This window comes from Herpailurus yagouaroundi, unplaced genomic scaffold (genome assembly GCF_014898765.1).
Source record: "Herpailurus yagouaroundi ecotype Mexico unplaced genomic scaffold, PumYag 222, whole genome shotgun sequence".
Taxonomy (NCBI): Eukaryota; Metazoa; Chordata; class Mammalia; order Carnivora; family Felidae; genus Herpailurus; species Herpailurus yagouaroundi.
The window spans coordinates 7,385,512-7,404,819 of record NW_024412453.1 but is presented as its reverse complement, the minus strand read 5'-3'; the positions used below and the strand labels follow the sequence as shown (position 1 = coordinate 7,404,819).

The window sequence follows — 19,308 nt, the reverse complement described above, 5'->3', positions numbered from 1 at the left end:
CCACGAGATCATGGCCTGAGTCAAAGTTGGACGCTTACCTGACTCAGCCACCCAGGCGCCCTTATTTACAACTTTTAAAGATTTTTTTTTTTTTTTATACTTTTTGTCAGTTTGCATTTCAAAACCATCTTTCCTAGTCTTCATTTTTCCTGACTGTGCAATAGCGTGAGTCTCTTCGGCGTAACTCACCTCTGTCGTTCCGAGCCACCCGGGTGTGTGCGTTGGTGGGGGAGGGAGGTTCCCCGGTCCAGAGGTCCAGATTCCCAGCGTGGGGACGACCAGCTCGGGGGCAGGGACGGTGTCCGCCTCTCTCGCACAAGGGCCGTGTTTTCGGAGCCGGCCGGGCCCTCGGGCCGACGGTCGGCTTCCCTTCCCGGGTGCAGAGCCCTGGAGGGTCTCTTGTGCTTGAGGAGAAAGGCCTGCACTCTGGTCCCTCAGGTGCAGGCAGAACAAAGCCCGGGAGCTCACCCGTCTCCTTTGCTCCGCCTCCCCCCACCCTTAGTGGCCGCAGCCCCGTTCCCTTGGCCTTTCAGCCTCGTGGCACCCCACAGAGCCTGTGTCTCCCGCCCAGGCGCACGTCGGGCCTCGCCACCCCTCTAGGTACCCAGTCATCACTAATTTCCGTCCCTCTTTTATCTTGTTTTAATCGAACAGGAAAGAGCCAGACTTCTCAGAGGTCAGTCTGTTCAGCAAGTGGGACCCCAGGGCCTTCTGTATGTTCAGCAAAGAGAGCTTGCAGCGGCCTCCCCGCAGGATGGTAGGTTAGGAAGCCGTGAATCGGGCATCATCCCCCGGGGCTACTGGATGTTTCATTTTCTCTCTTTTCCAACCAGGCTCCATCTCCATCCTGGGTTCTGATGATGCCACCACCTGTCACATTGTGGTCCTGAGGCACACAGGTACGGCGAGCGAGAGGAAGGGCAGCGTTGCGTCTCTGCCCGTGACGTTCCTGGTGTCCTGCCCGCAGCCGGACCCTGCCCTCCCCCCTCCACCCGCCCAGTCTGCATGGCATCTCCCTGGTACCCGGGTCAGAAGGGTGGGCGGGGCAGCACAGATCCTTCTGGGTCTCCTTCCAGGGCATTGACAGAGGAGGCGTCTGAAGGGATGGGAGTAGATTTGGCTCGAGCCCGGAGCCCTCACCCGGAGTAACGTGAGTCGTTCCCCCCTTTGCCTCAGGTAACGGGGCCACCTGCCTGACCCACTGTGACGGAAGTGACACCAAAGCGGAGGTCCCCCTGATCATGAGCTCCATCAAATCCTTCTCCGACCACGCTCCGTGTGGAAGGTGAGCGCCCCGTTCCTGTGTCCCGTGGTGCCGGGCCCCGCGCTCTGTCACGTAGAGGGGACGGCCGTGGCCGCCGCATGGAAGGTCACCGCCACGGCGACCGGCTCGTTCGTTTGGAGCCGAGCCGGCACAGCGTCGGTCCCTCGCCGGTGGCCGTGGAGCGAGCAGACCGGGTGGCGGGTGCAGGCTGGCCTGTGGATGAAGCTTTGACTTGGAACCTCAGCTTGTGTTTCTGCTCCCGTATCGTGGGATGCTCGCTCACGCGTCAGCGAATCCCAGATGCCTTCTCTTCATTCGTTCGTTCCGGCAGCTGCTTGTCGGGTGTTTTCTCCCAGGGGGAGCTTGTTACAGGTGTCGGGGCCATAGCCGTGGCCAGTAGACAGACACCTGCCCCCGAAGTGCCCTGAAGCAAGGAGGCCGGCAGGAAGCAAAACAGGGTGTTCAAGGGTGGGAAGGACCGTGGAGGCCGAGGCAGGGAGGAACCCACCGTGGCGGGGGGAGGGGGGTGCGGGGGAGGGTGCATTTTCCCACGGTGGCCCGTCAGGTGGCCGCCCCCTCCCAACAGCCGTCACCCTGGAACACAGGGGACCTGGTCCCACGGCTGGGGGAGAGGGGCCCCACACACACACCTGTGCCCCCTCCTGCCCCTCCCTGGGGAGAAAGTCTGGGGTGGCCACAGAACGGACTAGTCTGGTCATCTACACGTTCTCAGAATCCTAGGGATTTAACAAAAAGAGTAATAAAGCCCTTCTTCCTGGTGTCACTAGTGTCACATAGGCCGGGCCAGCAGTGTCGTTCTGCGCTGGGCCCCCTGGTGCGGTGCTGAGACGTGGCAGGAGGGATCTCTGGTCTGTCCATGGAACGCACGTGGTCGTGCCTTCCCAAGACTGGGAAGGCAAACCCGTGGCCCTGTGTCGAGCAAAGCCGTGGTGACCGCGGCTCGTCTGGCCCATTCGTGTTTGTGTGGGGCCACGTGATACTCGTCCTCATGCCAGTTCTGGCCGGTTCGGGTTCCTCCCTTGGGTTGTCCCAGGCTGTGGACGAGGGGGCTTGCAGATGGGGGGCGGGGGGGCAGAACACAGGCTCCAGCACAGGAGTTTGAGCGCTGTGCTGTGCTAGTGTGTGCAGTGACAGTCCCCAGAAGGGCCACCCTGGGGGAGTAGCAGGGTTCCCCAAACCTGGAAAAGCTGGTGTGGGGGGGTAAGCATGGCCTGTAGAAACCGACCTGGTTCCCGTCTTGAAATTGGGAGGCGACAGTCCCTGGCTCCGGGTTTGCTGGACAAGAGTGAGGTGAGCGGTCCGCCAGCCCCCCTTCCCGGCCCTGCACCCCGGTTCCCCTTAGGCTGAGATGCCGAAGAGGTTTCTCGAAGTGCGCCACAGCCCTATTCTAACCGAGGGGAGCGTCTTAAGCTCCGCATCGGGGCCGCTCGTGTGCAGGCGCGGCTCCCGTCCGCCATCAGCGCCCCCGGCCGCGTCCCCAGCGGCTCGCGCGGCCCTGGCAGCCTCCCCCGTTTCTCCCAGTGCCGCCCAGACGCGTCCTCCCCGCCGCGAGGCACGGAAGAGGCCCCGGGAGGAAGCGCCGCTGCGGAGCGCGGCTTCGTGGAGGCGGAGAACCGAGGTCCCGAGCAAAGCCAGGGCGCCCCGCGGCCGGAGTGCTGGCCTCTGACCACCGTCCCGTCTCTTTGCCAGGCTGGAAGTGCACCTCGTGGGAGGCTTCAGTGATGACAGGCAGTTGTCACAAAAACTTACTCATCAACTTCTTAGTAAGTTCACGGTTTCCCCAACTTTGATGAAAACTTGCACCCGCTTTTGTTTGGATCAAAACGCTACTTAGTGCACAGCCTCTCGGGGCAGCTGCTGGGAGCAGCCTGACTGGCTCGGCTTGGACTCGGACGGAGGGACCGAGCTACGATTCAGGGGCCAATGGGAGGGGGACGAGATTTTCCTGGAAACGGTAGTCGACACGGTCCAAGACGGTAAACGCTAGCGGTGAATAAGATGGTGACCAGCCCTCTGGGCAGCGATGTCCGTTTTAACCTGCAGGAAGGTAAAACGCCGACGATGCCGCCTTTTCCCGTTAAATTAGCGAGGATTCAAAAAAAGACCTCGTTCTGTGTTAACCGCGGCGAGGCGGGCCTACGCACCCAGCACTGGAACATACGTTGCTGTAACCTGTCGGCAAAGCCATTTGGCCCCGTGGCCTAAGTCTTAACAAGGTTCCTCTCCTTTGCCCTGGTAATTCCCCTTCTGGGAGTCTGTTCTAAGAAAATAATCTGCAGTGTGCACGGAGATTCATGCCCAAATGCGGGCGGAACATCCTTTACGTTAGCAAACAGTCTGATGTCCGTCAGCAAAGAAATTGTTACGTAGCCATTAAAAAGTACTTGGGAAGAGGTGAATCGCACGGGAAAGCACACGTGGCCGCAGAGTCAGGACGTAGCTGTCTGAGAGGCGCGGGCTCGGCAGTACACGGACGGTAGGAAAGAAACACGGACTGTTAACTGCTGGGGTTGTGGGCATCAGAAGCCCGTGTCCTTGTACTATGAAAGACCCATGTACTTACACCTGCCTGTGTTTTCCACGGTTTTTTTTTTTTTTTTTTACAGTGATCAAGTTTTTAGAATGGCTGGTAAAAAGAAAAAAAAGTTATTTAAGTAAGGGGTAAACATTTTCGGAGTCCGCTGTCCCCACAAACCGCTGAGAAGGAAGAGACGGAGGGACAGCTTTGGTCACAGTTTCCTTTGGGCTCGAGGCTAGGGACGTGCCCGTCACCCGGGTTCCCTGGCGTCGGTTCACAGGAATCTGGCTTCCGCGCGCGGGCCGGGTTGTGGCGGAAACGGGAGCGGGACGGAGAGGGCCCGGCCCCATCTCGACTTGCTCAGCGGGTTTCTGACGTCCACTTTGAAACTTTTCATTGTAGGTGAATTTGACAGACAAGAAGATGACATTCACTTAGTGACGTTGTGTGTGACAGGTAAGTTCTGCCGTCCTTCCCCCAACAGCCGGCACCCTCACCCTTAAAGCAAGACCTCGCGCACGAGCCCCTCAGCCACAGGAGAGCCCCCTCCGCCCTCTGCAGCCAGTGGCCCGCCCGCCCCCCAAGCCCAAATCCCGCTCGGCCTCCGAGAATATCTCGACCCCCACCCCCTTCAGCACAGCCTCTCTTTCCTTCCTTGGGATTTTCAGACGCTTCCTCTGCTCCTGGGAAGGAGCCACCCGCCACCACGCGTGGCAGGTGGCTGGTGGCCGAGCGTGTAGGGAGCCGGGAGGCGCTGACTCGGGACGCGGCACTCGTTTTGGTGGAAACCCGACGGCTTCGGTGGGACCTGGCAGGGAAACGGGAACACGGTCCCTTGCATGTCCTTTTTCCTCCCGTTGCAGTGTGGGCTCCCTGTTGGCCTCAGTTATAGAAAATGGAAGCAACTGTTCAGTTTTTCTTAAAAATCACTCCTTAAAAAGCATTTTTCTTCGTTTCGTTAGAACTAAATGACCGGGAAGAAAATGAAAAGCACTTTCCAATCATCTACGGCATCGGTGAGTAGTGCTTTTCTTGGAGGCCCGGAGGCCGGGCCGCGCTCCCGGGGCCAGCTTGACCCTGGCTGCCTGTGCCCCACCGGGGGCCCCGGGCAAGCAGCGTGCCTTCTCTGACCGCTGCCCACAAAACAGAGACGTCCGCTCCCTACGGCCACCGGGGACGGACGGGGTGGTGGCCGGGAAGCGGGGCCGTCTGCTCGCCCTTCTCCAGCCTGCCTCCGGGGCTGGGGCCGGGCAGGGGGTCGGTCCCCTCACACGGTGGGGTGCCTGGTGGGGTCCGGCGGGGAATAAGGGTCCTGCTAAGGAGAGAGCAGGCCAAGGAAAGACCGGAGTGCTCTCCCGCCGCAGCCCCGGATCCCCGGAGGGGGAGAGCCGGTGAAACTTCCACCCCATGTGCGATGGCCCAGCGGGGCGCACGGGGGGTCACCGTACTGCTGCCCGTAGCCTGGCAGAGGTGCGTGGCGGGAACGTGCCCCCACCACCACCAGACCCGGACAGCACCCCAGGCCCCGCTTCTGCCCCCGGCGCGGCCGCGGCGCTGGCCAGGGAGGGTCGCCCCGCGCCGGCCTGAAGAGCTGGCGCTTCCCGGGGGAGGAGGTCGCCCCTCTGTCGGGCCGGGGCCGTAAGGTGGCGCTTTCCATCTGCACAAAGGGGAAGCCGTAGCTGTTCAGCGACAGCGGTCCAGCCATATCCCTCTTCCCCTTCTTGGGGCGACCGGCCACGTTCGGTCACCCGTGGCCGTAGACGTGGTGCGGCTGTGCCAACCTTCCACTTGTGCCTTTAGTCCATGCGGAGGACCTCTTTGTCCCCACAGCGGTCAACATTAAAACTGCAGAGATTTACAGAGCCTCCTTCCCAGACCGAGGCCCGGAGGAGGAGCTGCGTGCCGCCCGAGCTCTGACAGGAGGCCCAGTGAGTGAGACCCTCTGTGCTAAGGGGAAAAAAGGGGCGTCCCGCTCCAGAGCCTCACGTTTTATAGGCGTCAGGAACGAAACGTTTGTTTCTTGCAAGCTAGACCCCGCTTCTCTGCTTTGAAGGCAGAGGTGTGAAAAAAGAGAAGGCGCATTCAGATTCCTCACTGATGGAACGTTGACATTTTCGTTGGAGAGTGTGTGCGTTCACGGTGATGTTTTGTCAAACCTTTGACGTTTGTCAGATGCCTTTGCTGTTTCTCGAGCAGGGTAATAGCCTTGACTTAGCTAATATTCAGAACTCGCTTTAGTCTCAGGAACCAAAAGCCAGGGTCGCTGGTTAAGCTGAAAACTACCATTGACAAATTGGGGAATTCAGGGAATTGATTGGCAAATAAGCACTTTGCTTGCTCCTGATGGGGCAGCCGGCGCTGCGGGCTTTTAAGTTGCAAGGTGATTAGTTGCTGGGGCATAAGTAATGAGGAGGTGTTTGAGGACCTCGGACTTGAGCCACACACACCTGGGTTTCTGTCCCAGCTCTCATGCTTACTGGCAATGTCGCCGTGGGCAAAGTGCCTGTCCGTTCTGAGCATCAGGTTTCCGACCAAAGTAGGAAAAATGCCGTCTTCCCAGAGGACTTTTGTCAGGACTAAACAAAAGCACGTACGTTACTCCCAAAGTACAATAACAGACACACTGGAAGGACTCCATAAGTAGCGGCTTTGGTTATTAGACCGTTTAAAGCAGCTCATCCCTCCACGTTAATGTGGGACTGCGCTGGAGCTTGCACTAATGGTGGGGTTCGAGAAGCAGAGAACGTTCCTTGAAATGTCCTCGAAATGTTCTTTTTCAGATGATTAGTATTTACGACGCAAAGACAGAACAACTTCGTATAGGACCGTACTCCTGGATGCCATTTCCACATGTGGATTTCTGGCTGCAGCAAGATGATAAGCAAATACTAGAGGTGAGAACTTGCAGGCTGGGGCGGTCTTAAATCGCCGCACCCTGGTTTATTCATCTAGAAGAAGAAGAAGACGGGTTTAGGCGAGAGCACAGCAGCCTTTCCTTCGGCGGGTGGGATTTACTTTTAGGATGCCTTCGGCAGACCCCATTTAACCTCTAGATCAGCCGAGAATAAGTAAGGTCCTGGCCGGGCATTTGCATGGGTCGAAGGAGTACACAGCCGACTGCTTTTCCCTCGTTAACGCAGTACACCTCCCGTCTTCCGTAACTTTACGACTTCTGTGTACGTGGTGACCTGAGACCATCCGGACTGTTTAAGAACCCGGAGACACTTCGACAGCTTTGTCAAGAGGGTAACAGAGCCAGCTTATTCCTCTCTCAGACCCAGAATCTTGTTTTTCCAGAACCTCTCCACTTCACCTCTGGCTGAGCCACCCCACTTTGTCGAACATATCAGATCTACCTTGATGTTCTTAAAAAAACACCCATCTCCAACCAACGCACTGTTTCCCGGAAACAAGGCTCTCCTCTACAAAAAAAATGAAGATGGTTTATGGGAAAAGATCCCTTCTCCAGGAAGCTAAACACGGGCATCACCAAAGAGCAACTTTTGGCCTGAGACACACCACCATGGGGACCGTGGGGCCTGGAAAGAATACGAACCAGAATCCGCATCCGCTGACTCTTAGGTCTCCTTCCTTACTGTCCTTCAAATGACTTTAAAAATAAAATCTTATTTTCGCGAAGGCATTTGTCGAGGTGTCCTTTCTGCTTTGCCGAAGGGGACGCCCGGCCTTGCCTTTCGGCACCGAGGGCCCAGGAGGAGCCGCCTGCCGCGTGATGCTGCAAGCCGCTGTTTCAGACTTGGGGTAAGTGGTTCTCTTCCTGCTAAATTAGGGAATCAAGGGAACATTATACATAAGCTTGTTTGAAAAATGGTATTTCAAATGCAGAATTCGTGAGAACGTATCCATCTCACAGAGGGGTTTTCTGGCCCCCAAATATTTCAGTAGCATGAATTCCAACTGCTACTCCACTTCCAGGTGAAGGAGATGAAAAAGCCCAGAAGGAAAACCAGAATCTCATCAGACTGTTCTGCAAAAGAAAACAATCTGAGACTCAACTCAATGTGAGAGTTAACGAAGCCATTGCGAAGTCTGCTCTAGGTGTGAGGTCATTAAAATGGCCACACCGTGATGTCTGCAGGTCAGACTTTCCGAGGCCTTTATTTCTCTGAAGTTGCTATCCTCGGGGGAATCGCTCTGCCTGATGACCATTCAGGAACTGAACCCACAGGTTAACAATTTCAAGAACCTTTATTGAAACCAACATTCAAATAGTATCTTAAGGGTGAAATTCTGTTTCAGCAAAACCAATTTAGCAATTCCAAATATATATAAAAACATTGAAAAATTAATCTTGTTAAAGGTGATAATGTCCCCTTTCCCCATTTTATCTGCTATACTTCATTGCACCAAATAAACAGGGAAGACTTTTAATCATCTGCACCGGAAAAAAAAGTTGCATTTTGACAAGTGCCAAAAGTCCGAAATCACATCAAATCGGTGTCTAATTATAGGCTTAATGTGGTGTACCTAAGGCTTCCAACACGACAGTCCCCAGCCCAGTGTGAACCCCCACCGTCTTGAGGCGTCCCAAAGCTTGACTTTGCTGGACTAAAGGCTCAGGGACCTTTACCTATGAAAACGAAGAGGTGCAGGACTTCTGGAAAAGTAGAAAGAGGCAGTAATTAAGCACTCGCTTCCAGTATCTCAACAGTGGTCTGGCTTCACCAGACCGAGGGCCCAGGTCGTCTCTGAGTTGGGCCCAAAGGGGTGAGCTGCTCGTGGGGAGAAGCCACACACACTCCCATGTAAAACAGGTCAAAGGTATACTTATTTTAGGGTTGAAACATAACTGGGTGCTCCACAGCAGAGTTAGTATCAGGTCAAGACTCGCGTCTGTCGGCTTTTCAGATATTAAACATAGAAACGAGCACAGTGTGTATCTGTGTGCCAATTTAAAAGCTTTACCAGTATTTAAAAATATACATATATATGGCCAAGAGTTTTACAGTTACTCTTAATAGATAATCCTTTAATTTGTCTACAAATAGTATATAAAGGGAGGAATGGACTCGGGGCAGAGGGAAGTGGCTTGCCCACGGCCCTGCCCCAGCCAGAGTGCACGCTCCTTTCTACACCTCGGAAGCAGCGGCGGGGGCGGCGGGAGCGGCTCGGGCTCAGGTCGGCATCGCGCCGAACCCGAGCCCGCCGTACCCCGCGGCCTGCCCACACTGAACGCTGACCCAAACAGATGGCGGAGACTGCGCTGCCTCTCTGGTGCAGCAGCACAACAGAGGACCCGGAAGGTTCTAGAGCTGACTTAACGAAAAGTTGTATGTAACCTCGTCACGGCTTACGCTTAGGTTTTAGAAAAATAAGTGCAAGCGTTTCAAGTGGCGGGCACTTGGAATTCTAAGTGTTCTTCGTGAACAACGAGTGTTTATGGGAACGTGGGGGAGAAACGGTACCACCTACAAGGACGTGGGCAGGAACCCCAGCTGTCATGCTACAGACCCATCCAATGAGACCAATCAACTGCCCGTCTAAAAAGCCTGGCTTTCAGGCACAGATTTGTGCAAAAATCCCAGCGAAGGACAAACAACAGTCATTTCTCTTGCGTTAGCTGTGGCACGGCTCACATTTTCAGTACAGCTTCATCTTCCCTGGAACAACACCCGGTACAGTCTCAAAGCAAACACTGGATTTTATCTTAAGCTCTCCGGTTCTTCTACCTGTGGACGGTCATCTTCCGGGCGCTGGGCCCCGTTCTGGAAGGCCCCCGTCCGCTCGGCCTCCTGCGGAGGGGGAGCCCCGGGGTGTGGCTCGGGGCCGCTAGGTTCCAGGCCATCTGGCTCCGGCGCCCCGGACAGATGCTCCAGCTTTTCTAAGTCTTCAACGTGACTGACTGAGCTGGTCTCGCTCAGAGCATCGGAACCTCTCAGAGACCTCTTAAAAGGCTTCTGGCCTAGAGAAAGATGCACGGACAGTGCTGAAAGCCCTCCGTCCAACAAGTGGTTGCTTTATTTAATCGCAACTGCTTCCGGAGACACCCCCGCGCCCCTCAGCTCTGAGGCTCCAAAGTGATGAGGTGAGAAATGAGAACCGACAGGACACCGACACGGCTCCCAAGGTCATGGTCAGGAGAAGGTCAGGCGAGTAAACACCAGGTTAAACACGATGCCAGTTCTCAAGACCCGAACTTCCCCCTTGGGCTGCCACGGAGACAGTTCTCCCAGGCTGAAGCCCCAGGCTACTGAAATGGTTACAGGGACGGCTGGTCCTCAGTGAGGAGGAACAGGACATGGGGTCAAAGCACCAAGAAAACGCAAGAACACAGCTAACACCCAACAGGACAAGCCTCCCAAGATGCAAGGGTCTGTGTTCCCAAGAGAACCAACGGTTCTCTTCAGCCTTAATCAACTCAGAAGACGCGCTGTACCTGGAAGTCTCTGCTTGGCGCGGGTGCCCGAGGGCGTCTGCGGCGGCGTGACCCCCGCGCCTTGCGCCTTGTAGACGTACGTGTGTTCCGTGGACTCCAGGGAGCCTGCGAGGAAGGGGAGAGAGCGGTGTGCAGAGGCCCCCGGCTCCGGCCGCCCTGAGAGCCGAACCCCCGCAGCCTCGTTCCCCGAGAAAGTCGCTCTGGCTGTTGGGCCTCGCAGGCGGGCAGGGCAGAGCCCCCGGCCGTCGGAAGCGCGCCGCGAAGCGGAGAAAGCTGACCTCGCGGCCGCGCTCGCGAGGCCCAGCCCTGCCGGCCGGTTTCACCCTCACGTCCCCAGGTGTCCTGGGCACACTCAGCTCCGGCGTGGCCCACGCGTGCCTGGGGACCACGCCCCGGTGGGAACGGTACTGTAGCAGCAGGGACCAGGCGGCCCTTGGCTGACGGCGGGCGCTCGGAGCGACACGGATCCTCTGTCACACTCACGTGTGCTCACGGTTTCCCGGGGGGGGGGGGGGGGGGGGGGGCGCGGGGGCACGTGCAGGGAACTGTCCCCCCAACACAGGGAAGAAGGGGACCTGGAGGCGCACGTCACCGTCCCCAAACCCCAGCAACCAGTCCTCCTTGCGGGGTGCCTGGTTCGAAATGAGCTGGTCCAGGGCTACAGACTGGACTACAATCTTGTCACCTCCCGTTTCCACAGCAGCCCCTTCCTGGGGCAAAGCACTCACGGGGACGGCAGGGAGTACTGACACCCAACACTGAACACGACGCCAGGGGCACTGGAGAGTCCCGAAAGCTGAGTGGCCACGTTCAGACCGGCCCGCAGGAAGGGGGGGTCTGCCGCGGATGGGGGGGCAGGGCAGGAGGTGGGGGGGGACCTGCTTCTGTGCTGCCGCGGCTGCTGCGGCGGAAGAGGGCAGACCCACCAGGCCTCCCGAGACAGACGCGGCCCCAGAGGAGCAGGAGCCGCGCGCACGCACCAGGCTTCCTGGCTTGAGCGGGGGATCCCGGGAAGGACTCACAAGGTCAACGGGACCCGGGGCGGCGGCGGTCCTACCTGCCGTTAAGTTGAAGGTTCTTCCCTTCTGTGAAGCTTGTACCGGAGAAAACCAATTGAGTACGGATCCCACGACAGGGATCTGCCGCAGCACCCCCTGCAGAGCAGAACCACCGCTCGTGAGCGTCCCGCCGACCCGCTCCCGGCCTGACGCCCCCGACGCCCCCTGCGAGTCTGCTGCCCAGCCTCACCTCTTCCAGCAGCCGCTCCTCGTTCGCCTTCTGCAGCTGAACCTGAGCTTCCTGAATCCCTTTCCGAACCACCTCCGTCATGTTTTCCAGAAGCTGTGGTAGGACCGAGAAAGGGATTACTTGTCTAAGCTTCCTGCCCGGGACCTAGAAGAACTATTAACACAGCACCGGGGACGGTTTTCAAAACTGTTAGTAAACGGAATTCTACACTTCTGGATGCCAGGGTACGAAGTAAAACCGGCGAGCGAACACAAGAGGACAAAATGCCCCGCTAAGGAGGAGACACCTTGGTGACGGGCCCCACCTGCCAGGAAAAGGAGGAGAGAAACCACCTGCCCGATGTGACATTAAGTCACATCCACAGAAAAGAGACACACGCGTCACAGTCATGGAAATGGGATCAGAAGTGACACAGCGGGTTGGGAGAAACTTCAGGAAGCCCACCCAACGATAAAGCCGGCTCCTCGGCCTCATGGCAGACTTCCCGCTCTCCCCCTCCCTAGCAGCCACGGGCCACCACGCGTGCCTGTCTCCTCAGACCCATCCCGCTGTCGTCCCTCCTCTGCTCCTGAGTGATTCCTAGTGACTCACATGTCCGGTCTGCGGAACGTCCACCAGCTAGGTCTCCATGCCTGCTGGCCAGCAGAAGCAGGTCTATCCCTGGCGGGAAGTCCTGTCATCCGAAACACGAGCCTCACGCAGCCCCGGGTCCAGCTGCGACTGCAGTCTTCCCTCACCTCGTCCGGCAGATGCCACTGCGTCTTCCCCAAATGCTCAGCTACGCCTAACTTCTCCACGGCATTCGCCACCCTACTTGGCTACATGGACCTCTTCCCCCGAGCACGAGCCCACTGAGGGCAGGGACTGCATCAAATGCTCGGGGGGTTCTGGATTCCTGGTACAATGCTTGGCTCATTGGAACCATTTCTGCACTTTTTGGGAACGAACACGTATTTCTGAGGGTAGCTTCCTCCTTCGTGACCCCAGCTGGCTGCCCAGAGAAGACCCAGGAGAGGAACGAGGCACAGATTAGTCTTACAGACCCTTGAGTTTTCCTCGATTTCTCGGGCTGTGACCGCAATGGTCTCCACCAGTTCAGAAATGTCCACGTCGTCGCTTGCCATCCCAACGTAAATACAGCTCTTCATGCTTTTGTACTCCGGGCCTGTGGGAAGAGACCACCGCCTGCCTTGGCTCCCAAGTCCTCGGTCAGAAGGCTGCCTGGGGCCGCTCTCCTGTACAATGGCATGACCGCGCACAAAGGCACCTCCCTTACGGGGTGAGGACAAGAATACTAATGAGGACGTGGGTGCCCCAAGAGGCTGCAGTAGGGGAAGGGAGATAGCTCACTATGATTTCTTCCGAGGAAACAGAGCCCAACGGCCTTTAAGCCAGTTATAGGAGACAGCCTTTGGAAGTTCATAGTGGACTTATAAAAGTAGTAGTTACCCATTTTAAATGTAAGGTCGGATTCCAGTTCATTTAACTTTTTCAGGAGTCCAGCATGGATTTTTTCCCCTTCCGGATCTAATTTCAAACTGCTCTTATCATCATTAGCATGTTCATACCTACAAACAATATCAAATAACAGTATTTCAGTCTAAAAGATCAAATGCCTCTTCAGACACAGGATTGCAGGTAGAGTATAAGCTACTGAAGTTTTCCGAGGTGAGTGAGACAAATGGGCACAGGAGCCACTCGGAGCATCTCAAGGCAAGGAAGGTACAAGTCTCCGGTCCACGAAGCTGAGGCCAGATCTGGAAGCCTCATCGTTTGTAATCGAATCACGCAGTCTTACGGCCCCTGGGTGGCTGTCGGTTGAGCACCTCTTTTGATTTTGGCTCCGGTCACGATGCCAGGCTCAGGGGACTGAGCCCTACGTCAGGCTCTGCACTGAGCGTGGAGCCTGCTTAAGATTCATTCTCTCTTTCTCTCTCTCTGCCCTTCTCCCCTACTTGTGCTAGCTTGCTAGCTCTCTTAAAAAAAAAAAAAAAAAAAAAAAGCCAAGCAATTAGGGGCCTTCCCTCCTGGAAGGAGAGGAAAGCAGGCACAGGGCTAAGGGTACACGCAGCACTCCAGGGGACCGAGCGGCGTGCCCCACCGGCGAGCTGGTTCTCGGTCTTAGGGAGCCGTGCTGCTCCGTACCCCACAGTAGTAACCGTCCGTCAGCTGTGCACTTGTACGGTCTCCCCAGTAACCTGCAAGCCGGCACAGAAAGTACAGCGACAGCTATTTCTTGAGCGCGAGGGTGGCCACACCGCCACCGCGCTGGGCTTTTCTACGTGTCCAAAACATCTCGCTGCATTTCCAGGGGACGCCGACACCGTGACCTCACATATTCACCTCCGATTGCCAAGCCGGTCCACAAAATGACCCGCCAACAGTCTTGACGCGGCTAAGAAGAGTCAACCCCCGCCCAGGAGGCCGAACCCGTACCTGACAACCCCTATTCCGGGCCAGTTGGGGTCATCGACGTATAAGAGGCCCGCGGTCCCTGTCACCTCCTGCTTGAACTCCTCCCGCAGCTGCAGCGTGCAGGTCAGGACCGGCAGCTTGCTCTGGATGCAGGCTACCAGCTGATCCACGTCCTCTCCCCGAGTTCCTAAAACTGAGAACGACCCCGGGCGTTAGCGAAGAGCGGGAGGAAGGGCTCCCACTTCCGCCGTCGGAAAGGTCAGCGGCCGCAGGGCCTCCCGTGAGCTGGAGCAGAGGTGTAACCTAAAAGCCGCTAAGCCCATAGGGAACATCGGTGTTAACGACTGAGGCAGGTGGCATCCGGGCGCAGACGCCGTTCTGTCTCGCACCGAAGACGAGACCCGCCCCTCCGTGTGACGCAAACTCCCAGTCTCGGCCCAGGACCCCGCCGGAGTCTACGCACAAGGCTCCTCGCGCAGGCTACGAAGAGGCACGCACGGTAGCATCCCGGAGAGAGAGGGATTCTGGCAGGCGTGTGTGGGGGGCAGCAGGAGGGCGGGGTGATGACAGCCCGAGAGCCCCTGGGGCTGCAGGGAGCCCACCTCGCTGCCCCTCGCTTGCGACTCAAATGTGGCAAGTGACTACATTAAGCCTCAGTACGTGATGCCCGGGCTGGGGGCCGCCGGACCCACTGGCATGTTCTTCAGCTCAGCGCCCGGTCCCACGGGAGGGATTTCTCCGGCCATGGCTCCCTGGAACCAGGGTGCCACTCGGGGCCTACGGCACCTGGTCTCCCAGTGTCGGAAGTGGGATGACCCCAGGGGCGGCTGGCTTCTCCCCTGGTGCTGCTTCGGATGCCAGCGGCTTCAGCCCGGGCTACTCCCCGGCGTGGTCCCCCTTGCCGGGCTCCCAGGGCCCCTCGAGCCCCTACGTCCCCTTTGCCAGGTGGTGCCACATCTCCAGGCCGCTCACCCACATCTCCTGCCTATGAGCCTCGCTCCCCCGGGGGCTACACACCCCAGAGCCCCTCCTACTCCCCGACCTCTCCGTCCTACTCTCCCACCAGTCCTAACTATAGCCCCACGTCACCCAGCTACTCCCCAGCTTTGAGATCTGGATGCCACCGGCCATCTTCATGATGGGCTTTTCTTGGCAGGACAGTTACCCACATTTCCCTATACTGAGGTCTTTGGGTAAAGACCTTTCCAAAAATGTTGAAAACATTCCATGAAAAAACAGCAAACATTTGTTGAAAATCTTCATCTTGGAAAAAAAGACAATCAGATTTTTAATCTGATTTTTAAGACCTACTCCACTACGGCAAACACGAGTCCCCCTAAGACATTTCACACATGTGATCTGGTTTCAATCTTCACACGGCTACAGTGAGGCCGCGGGAACAGTCCTGGAGGAGAAGCTCGCTCAAGATCCCACACGTGGGAAGCGGCGACAGAAGTATATGCGCCCAAGACTTTGTCGCACAAGCCCACGCACCTGCCGCTCTACCGCTTTCCCAAACACCTAAACGTGGAGGCCCTCAACCTTCTCTGGTCCGCCCTAATCACCAGGGGAGCTTTAAAAAATAGAGACGCGTGGGCTCCATGCCCCATGGACCAGAATCCCCGGGGTGGGGCCCGGCCGCCGGCAGCTGGCAAAGCTCCATGGGTGAGTCTCACGTGAGGTGTGGCCAGAGAACCACGGAAGGGAAGACGAAGGGCCACAGGACGCCAAAACACAGGAACTCCAGTGACTTTAGAAGTCTACTTCTGGGAAGTTCTGCTGGAAAGCTCGTCTACCCAAATTTAGCCCAAAGGCAAAGAAAAAGCCTCTTCAAAGAAAAAGAGTATCACAAGGGAAAGGAAACCAGGCCACAGCATGGACCTGAACGGACACGTCAGTGTCGCTCCCGGAACAAGGGAGGACAACCGTGGAGAATGGCTGGTTACCTGCTGCTGTCGTCAAGGGGCTGAACCGAATGCACACACCCTCCACTTCCAGGTCCATGACGGTGAGGCCGCTTGCAGGTACCAGCTGCTTCAGCTGCTCCCCCAGCTGCGGGGACACGGGCAGAGTGACGAGGGCCCGCACGGAGGGACTCCCGGCTCCCCCCACAGGCCTCATGCGCTCAGCCCCAGACCCAAGAGACTCCCGGGGGCGAGGTTCCCTGAATCTTCTCATTCTCTTACTTACGGCAACTTTTTTTTTAAAGAGACTAAGTTTTATGTTTTTAATTACTAAAAAATATAAGTTCATTGTAGGCAAATCTAGGAAATATGGGTAAACCAAAAGAATAAGATAAAAATGACCCACAACGCACCAGTGAGAATACCCACTGTTGACACGTAATATACCCATCCCGTTCTGTCTCTATATTTTCCGTCGCCGCGAAACGTTTTGTTCGACATGCTGTGTGGTAACCTGCATTTTTTCCTATAATCTGCGATGACCATTTCCTTTCTGCCGTATATGTCCAGCTAAACAGTTTATTCCGGCTGTTTCGATATCACGGCACAAACGTATCCTAACTTCCTCATGAAGCCCGAGGCGGGGCAGGAGCCCGTTATGCTAGGACCGACACAGCTGTGGTGGACGCCCTGACACAAAAACCCCGGAGGCACAATTTCAGTGTCCCGAGGCAGCCACAGCACAGTGCGTTCGGTCCACACTGTCAGGTGCCCGGTGGTCAGGGGGCTCTGGCTCTCGGGCCTCCTGACATCGCTCCAGGCGCCCACCACAGCCGCGGTCCCCGTCGTGCGGGTAGTCTGCGGCCTTACTATGTAGCAGCAAGGAAATGGTCACCGAGGGAATGATTCTGCAAGGCCCTGCCGGAATTCGCGTGGCATGCCGAGCAGTGATGTGATCAGAAGCCCTGGAAGGAAGCCCAGTGCCTTTGCAAAAGCATCCTTCCTACGGGCCCGACTTCCCAGACACGTCCACGCGTCACTCCATCTGGGATGCAGACGAGAGCACGTGGCCCCCGTTCTTACCCAGCGGTTCAGGGCATCACAGGAATGTCTCTCCCGGCCGACCGTTGAAGGTGCCATGTTAGGCACCGGGACAGCTGTCGGCACTGGATCTGACACCAAAACACAGAAAAGAGGGTTCACCTTCCGGAAACACAGCTCCACACACGCTCCTCAAAGCCCCTTTCACTGAGCTCCCAACACTAACCCGGGAGAAAAGCCTCAAATACTACAGAAATCAAGTGCTGACGTCACAGGGAATGGATAGAAAAAAATGAGTACGTACATACAGGTGTAGTGTGGTCCATCCTTAAAAAGGAAGGAAATTGTCCCGTGCTCAATACAGATGAAACGTGAGGGCGTTACATCAAGTGAAATAAGCCAGTTACACAAAGACTCACACTGTATGATTCCACTTCTATGGGGAAGCCATACTGAGGTATGCCAGACTCAGAGACACAAAGTAGATGGTGGCTGCCAGGGGCTGGAGGGGAGTGTCTAAGGGGTGAGGAGTTTCAGTTTTGCAAGACGTACAAGTCCCGGAGGGCTGCTGAACAACCACGTGAATCTGTGCAGCATTACTTAACTGTACACATTTTACCACAAGTAAAAATTTTTGCATGTGTTTATCTTACAGAAGGGTTTTTTTTAGCTTTATTTTTAGAGAGACAGAGCGTGAGTAGGGGAGTGGCAGAGACAGAGGGAGACACCGAATATGAAGCAGTCTCCAGGCTCCGTGCTGTCGGTACAGAGCCGGATGTGGGGCTCGAACTCATGAACCGGGAGATCATGACCTGAGCTGAAGTCGGATGCTTAACCGACTGAGCCACCCAGACGCCCACAGGAGGGGATTTAAGCTTCCCCAGTTTTTTTCTCGGGGAAAATATAACACCTGAATACTGTCTCACAAATAGAATTCTTAGTCTCATTTGCGAAGTTTTTCTTTAAAGGAACTTCCAGAGGAAATCAAAATGTAAACACTGTAAGTTACCAGCTAGTCTATCAACCCCTATGCGAGGGAAGTCAGAGCACCTGAGAGCACCCCAAGCGGGCCTCACAACAGACTTCTCCTCCTTTCAAATGGCCAGGGCGCCTACTCCTGCCAGGCGGTATGCTGGGCACGCCAGATGTAAGGAAGTGTCATCTAGCTGTTTACATTCTACTGAAGAAATACCATAAAGAAAGAACTGAAATCACCATATATTGTTGTTGGTGCCATGAAAGAAGGCGGGGACTCCGATACGGCATGATGGAGTCGCCTTAGCATGGACAGGGAAGGCCTCTCTAAGGAGGTGCACCTAACGGAGACCTGAATGGTGATAGGGAGCCAGCCAGAAGAAGAGTGAAGGGAAATGTGCTCGAGGTAAAGGGAACAGCAAGTGCAAAGGTCTTGCTCTAGGAAAGGGCACAATATTCTAGAAACTCAGAGAAGACCAGTCTAAGTCACAATGATCGAGAGGAGAGGTGGCCTAAAAGGAAGTCAGAGAAGACGGCAAGGGCTGGACTCCATAGGCCTTACAAGGCCTGGTACTGAGTCTGGACCTTATTCACTAGAAATAGTAAGAAACTGAGGGTCTGGGCAGCGGAAGGGCGCGAATGGATTCCCACATGTACTGCCCAGTCTGACCGCATGCAGAGAATGGGCTGGAATGGGGTATGTGCAGTACACAGAAGTGACAGATCAGTCGAGCGGGGACCGCGGCTGTCCGGGTGAGAAGTAACAGTGCCCTGGACTAGGCTGGTGGCGCTGGGGCACCCTGTAAAAATAGAGATTCCTGGATCCAACCTCATGAATCAAAGTATCTAGGAGGTAGAGCCCCCAAATCTCTATTTTCTTTTCTTTCTTTTTTATGCTTAACATAGTTTACGTTTTAAATAATTTAAAATACAGTGTAAACATACATTAAAAACACGATGGCAAATGAGCGTGAAAACATGAGGTTATTTGTGTGTGTGTGTGTGTGTACCCGTGCACGCATCCTGGTCTCTCTTCAGTCATTCTAGCACTAGGTCTAGGGACTGGCATTTGGAAACCACTGGTTTGATCACAGGAAACTATCACTAAAATGCTATTAAGGCACTTAGGACCAGAATTCTTGTGAAAATCATTAACATTTTCTGAAAAAATGATGACTGCAGATTTTAGCAGTCAAAATATTTTGGACTATCTATGTAACTTGAAATGGTTTAAAATCCAAAGCCCTTAGACACAAATACAAAAATTATGCTTTTTAAAGTCACCTACCTGAGCCTGGTAATTCCTGGAAAAATCTGAACACCACTACTGGAGAGCTGAGCTCATCTTCCACCTGAAAAATACAATCTGATGTTACCAATTAACATTACATCCAACACCTGCAAAATGAAACAGTGAGTTTGAAAAGCAGGCTACAGATAGCATTAGGTTCTTTGTAAACACGTAAAATTCAAAGGTTAATTTCAGTTGCTACAGAAATAGAAATCAAGGGTTTAGTAAAATTCC

At 55.6% G+C, this 19,308-nt stretch overlaps 2 protein-coding genes across 9 annotated transcripts in view; one reads left to right on the top strand and one right to left on the bottom strand.

Moving 5' to 3' along the window:
• Positions 1–839: 839 nt before the first annotated feature.
• NTAN1 (N-terminal asparagine amidase) lies at positions 840–7,209 on the top strand. 5 transcript variants are annotated; one of them, XR_005785612.1, is made up of 8 exons: positions 840–899; positions 1,177–1,285; positions 2,975–3,048; positions 4,206–4,259; positions 4,766–4,819; positions 5,634–5,731; positions 5,857–6,000; positions 6,584–6,676. XR_005785612.1 is itself a non-coding variant. In XM_040458979.1 (8 exons), exons 2-8 carry the CDS (start codon positions 1,242–1,244, stop codon positions 6,962–6,964), a joined length of 489 nt encoding a protein of 162 aa, XP_040314913.1. In that variant the 5' UTR covers positions 840–899; positions 1,177–1,241; the 3' UTR covers positions 6,965–7,209. The 5 variants fall into 5 exon arrangements, 2 of the variants coding, with proteins under 2 accessions (XP_040314913.1, XP_040314914.1); XR_005785611.1 differs by having other exon boundaries at positions 5,604–5,731; positions 5,857–5,942; XR_005785610.1 differs by having other exon boundaries at positions 5,604–5,731.
• Positions 7,210–7,993: 784 nt separating this feature from the next.
• The window catches only part of PDXDC1 (pyridoxal dependent decarboxylase domain containing 1), a 52,600-nt gene continuing 41,285 nt past the window's right edge, over positions 7,994–19,308 (bottom strand). For all 4 annotated transcript variants that reach the window (XM_040458972.1, XM_040458974.1, XM_040458971.1 and 1 more), the window contains exons 14-23: positions 19,072–19,135; positions 16,851–16,939; positions 15,810–15,915; positions 13,885–14,056; positions 12,898–13,016; positions 12,492–12,613; positions 11,449–11,541; positions 11,258–11,354; positions 10,201–10,305; positions 7,994–9,726 (exon numbers count right to left, since the gene is read on the bottom strand). In XM_040458972.1, coding sequence (XP_040314906.1) covers positions 9,467–9,726; positions 10,201–10,305; positions 11,258–11,354; positions 11,449–11,541; positions 12,492–12,613; positions 12,898–13,016; positions 13,885–14,056; positions 15,810–15,915; positions 16,851–16,939; positions 19,072–19,135 — 1,227 coding nt within the window. In that variant the 3' untranslated portion in view covers positions 7,994–9,466. The remainder of the gene's footprint in view (positions 9,727–10,200; positions 10,306–11,257; positions 11,355–11,448; positions 11,542–12,491; positions 12,614–12,897; positions 13,017–13,884; positions 14,057–15,809; positions 15,916–16,850; positions 16,940–19,071; positions 19,136–19,308) is intronic.